The 4691-nt window shown below is 38.0% G+C and overlaps 1 protein-coding gene and 1 pseudogene across 1 annotated transcript in view; both read left to right on the forward strand.

Moving 5' to 3' along the window:
• Positions 1-4691, forward strand: part of TET1 (tet methylcytosine dioxygenase 1) — a 151875-nt gene that overhangs the window by 129540 nt on the left and 17644 nt on the right. Inside the window, exon 8 of the mRNA XM_011927032.1 lies at positions 1563-1713. Within this exon, the coding sequence (XP_011782422.1) occupies positions 1563-1713 (151 nt within the window). The remainder of the gene's footprint in view (positions 1-1562; positions 1714-4691) is intronic.
• On the forward strand, positions 2962-3744 carry LOC105501188 (annotated as a pseudogene).

The following is a 4691-nucleotide window of genomic DNA, read 5'->3' on the forward strand; positions in this document are numbered from 1 at the left end:
AATGGTGGCACATGTCTGTAGTCCTAGGAAATTAGGAGGCTGAGGTGGAAAGGTAGCTGTTGCCCAGGAATTTGAGGCTGCAGTGAGCTATGATGTTCTTTTCTATGGCTCCATACTATTCTGTGGTGTATGTGTACCACATTTTCTTTATCCAGTCTGTCATTGATGGGCATTTAGGTTGATTACATGTCTTTGGTATTGTGTATAGCACTACAATGAACACTCATATGCATGTGTCTTTATGGTAGAATGATTTATATTCCTTTGGGTATACACCCAGCAATGGGATTGGAAGAGCATGCAGTTTTATAACTGCAAGAAGAATATATGCCAATTTCATTGTCATTCTTACCATATAGTTTAGTTTAAGGCTTTAGAAATGCCCTAAAAGTTATACGCTTAAGATTTAATTAAATGAAACCGGTTTTCTGCTCCATTTTTTTCTATTATGCGCTTCTTAAAGTTTTTTAAATTGAGAAACTGTTTTGTTTTTTGAGATGGAGTCTTGCTCTGTCACCCAGGCTGGAGTGCCGTGGCACGATCTCAGCTCACTGCAACCTCAGCCTCCTGGGTTCAAGCAATTCTCCTGCTACTACGCCAGGCTATTTTTTATACTTTTAGTAGAGATGGGGTTTCACCATGTTGGTCAGGGTGGTCTTGAACTTCTGACCTCATGATCCCTCCCAAGGTGTTGAGATTACAGTCGTGAACCACCACACCTGGCCAAGAAACTTTTTATATAAAATATATATTGTTTTTCAATCCTCAGAAAATTATATCAGTCTCATTTTAGATATAACGCAGCTGAATTCCAAAGAGGTAATAAAATGTTCTAATTTTCATTTGTGATATGGAACAAATCCAGGATTTAAAACCCAGATTTAAAAACCAGGTTCTTTCCAGGCTCAGTGCCTCACACCTGTAATCCCAGCACTTCAGGAGGGTAGATAACTTGGGGTCAGGAGTTTGAGACCAGCCTGGCCAACCTGGGGAAACCCATCTCTACTAAAAATACAAAAATTAGCTGAGCATGGTGGTGCATGCCTGTAATTCCAGCTGCTCAGGGATCTGAAGCAGCAGAAGCAATTGAACTTGGGAGACGGAGGTTGCAATGAGCCAAGATTGTGCCACTGCAGTCCACCCTTGATGACAGGGCTAGACCCCATCTCAAAAAAGAAACAAAACAAAAAGCAAATAAAAAAGAAAAACCCAGGTTCTTTATTTCCCTATCTCAGACATCTCCAAATCAAACAATATTGTGGATATTTTAGATCTGTATAGTTTATTCCCATTTATTTGGAATTGCAATCATGATCAATATTTTTGCTAAAAATTTGGTTATAATAAAGTATAGTTAGCCCTGGTCCCCCAGTCAGATTTCTTGAAAAAACAGAAGTTAGCTTTTTATTGTTAACATTAAACTACTTTAAATAAGTAATAGATAAGTGTTATAACTGGTTCTTTAGCCATCCAACCTTCTAAAACTATGTAAACCTGAAATGTTGTGTCTGAGGTGTTGTAATGCTTCATCAATTCACTGTCTTGTAATTCCAATCTTACAGTCGTACCTGTACGTGTCAAGGAATTGATCCAGAGACTTGTGGAGCTTCATTCTCTTTTGGCTGTTCATGGAGTATGTACTTTAATGGTTGTAAGTTTGGTAGAAGCCCAAGCCCCAGGAGATTTAGAATTGATCCAAGCTCTCCCTTACATGTAAGTGTTCTTTTTTATTCAAGTAATTTATTTTTGAATTACACATTGAATATTTAAGTGCATTCCTTTAACATTTTCTGAAACACTATAAAAACTAAATATTGAAAAGTAGTAATCAAATAGTAAAATTATATTTCTATTATATAAGTAAATAAATTAATTAAGACTCTAAACAAATTAGGTAAAGACTTTAGCTATCACCCCAAATTCCAATTGTCCCTGGCTTCCTCCTCCTGCTCTACTACCCCACCCCAGAAAAATCATCATTAAAAGAACCTAGAATTTTATACTCAACCAAAATAGGAAAAACTCATTTGCCAAAATTTCAAAGACTCAGAAAGTTTACTACCCACAGACCTACTATGAAAGAATTACTAAAGGACGTAATCCAGAAAGAAGATATATGAAACCGGAACGAATCAGTCCGGGACACGAGGCCATGGTGAGCAAAGAAATTAGTCAAACTTGGTGTTAAGTTAAATAAGTTCAATACTTATATATTTTAAATAAAAATAACCTATAACTCCATAAGCCTTTATCAGCTTGTGGGTGGGTAGGCAGTGGGAGGGGGTGGGGCACCAATAGGAACTAAGTATTCTAATGTGTTATGCTTTGTTTGTGTAGTGAGGATTTATATATTGATTAACTATAAGACTGATATCTTTTAATCTTTGAGTAGTGACCAAGAGTAAAAAAACATTTTATATTACAAGCCACTATACACATACATAAACATAAGAAAATAATTAGACCTATCTGAAAACAATACTTCCTTTCTTACATGTAACAACAGTAACATTAAAATATTTAAAAGATTAATATCATTGTAGTTACTCTAAGAGTCTCTATGATGCATTTTTTATCAGATTTTTAAATTTTTATTTATTTATTTATTTATTTTGAGATGGAGTTTCACTCTTGTTGCCCAGACTGGAGTGCAAAGGCATGATCTCGGCTCACTGCAACCTCCACTTCCTAGGTTCAAGCAGTTCTCCTGCCTTAGCCTCCCAAATAGCTGAGATTACAGGCATGCACCACCATAATGCCCAGCTAATTTAGTATTTTTAGTAGAGATGAGGTTTCACCATGTTGGCCAGGCTAGTCTTGAACTCCGGATCTCAGGTGAGATCTGTAGTCCCAGCTAAGGAGGCTGAGGTGGGAGGTTGTCTTGAGCCAACCAGCTAGGTTTTCTTTCTAAATATTATATGATAAAAGTATCTGTCTCTTTTTGGCTCTCTGAGCAGCACCATGGTTGTTGGCAAGAATAAGCCCCTTATGAAAGGTGGCACAAAGGGAACCAAGAAGAAAGTGCTTGATCCATTTTCTAAGAAAGATTGGTATAATGTGAAAGCATCTGCCATGTTCAATATAAGAAATATTGGGAAGACACAAGTCACCAGGACCCAAGGAACCATAATTGAATCTGATGGCCTCAAGGGTCATGTGTTTGAAGTGAGTCTTGCTGATTTGCAGAATGATAAAATTGCATTTAGAAAATTCAAGCTGATTACTGAAGATGTTCAGGGCAATAATTGCCTGATTAGCTTCCCTGCCGTGGATCTTACCCATGACAAAATGTGTTACATGGTCAAGAAATGGCAGGCGATGATTGAAGCTCATGTCAATATCAAGACAGCTGGTACTTACTTGCTTCATGTGTTCTGTGTTGGTTTTACTAAAAAATGCAGCAATCAGATACGGAAGACCTCTTATGCTTAGCACCAACGGTTCGGCCAAATCCAGAACAAGATGATGGAAATCATGACCCAAGAGGTGCAGACAAATTACTTGAAAGAAGTGGTCAATAAATTGAGGATTGGAAAAGACATAGAAAAAATTCTTGCCAATCTGTCCTCTCCATGATGTCTTTGTTAGAAAGGTTAAAGTGCTGAAGAAGCCTAGCTTTGAGTTGGGGAAACTCATGGAGCTTATTGTGAAGGTAGTAGCTCTGGAAAAGCCACTGAGGATGAAACAGGTGCTAAAGTAGAACGAGCTGATGGATATGAACCACCAGTCTAAGAATCTGTTTAAAGTTCAGACTTATAATAGTGGCAAATAAAAAGTCATATTTGTAGGGGGAAAGAAGTATCTGTTAGTTTATAAATATAAAGGACCTTCAAAACATTCAAGGAAAATGCATATTATGAATAAACTATGCATGGATTTCATAATGTTTTTTTACCAAAATAAACTCATACTAACCTGTAACATGCCTGAATGGGGTCTCGTTTGAAGCACTAAGAAGGATAACATGTCAGTTTATAAACTGCCTCTATCAGAGCGACATGAATTGTGCTAAAACTGAAGCAAGAACAAACATTGAATTTCTGGCGAAGCTTGGGTGGAAGAATGATAAAATTGTTGATGCCTTCTAAAAAGCTTATGGGCAATGCCCCAAAGAAATCTGCAGTTTACAAATGGATAGCTCATTTTAAGAACGGATGGGACGATTTTGAAGATGAAGGCTAAAGCGGCAAACTATCCACGCAATTTTTTTTATTTTATTTTTTTATTTTTATTTTTTGAATCTGGGTCTCGCTTTGTCATCCAGGCTAGAGTGCAGTGGTGTGATCTCGGCTCACTCACTGGACCTGAGCTCAAGTGATCCGCCTGACTCAGCCTCTCAAAGTGCTGGGATTACAGGCATGAGACACAGTGGTCAGGCAGCTTTTTAGAAATTAAGATAAAATCGGCCCTCTCTGGCTGTTTAAGGAAAAATATTTGGCCCAAGATCAATGACAGTCCCTACTCCTTGCCAGGTGCCCAATTAATACCTAGGCTATTTTATAAAGCTATTTTGTTGTTTAAAGTTTCGTTCTTGTTGCCCAGGCTGGCATGCAATGGCTTGATCTCAGCTCACTGCAACCTCCACCTCCTGGGTTCAAGCGATTCACCTGCCCCAGCCTTCTGAGTAGCTGGGAGTACCTGACACCACGCCCAGCTAATTTTTTGTATATTTAGTAGAGACGGGGTTTCAC

Source organism: Colobus angolensis, unplaced genomic scaffold (assembly GCF_000951035.1).
Source record: "Colobus angolensis palliatus isolate OR3802 unplaced genomic scaffold, Cang.pa_1.0 Scaffold12, whole genome shotgun sequence".
NCBI lineage: Eukaryota > Metazoa > Chordata > Mammalia > Primates > Cercopithecidae > Colobus > Colobus angolensis.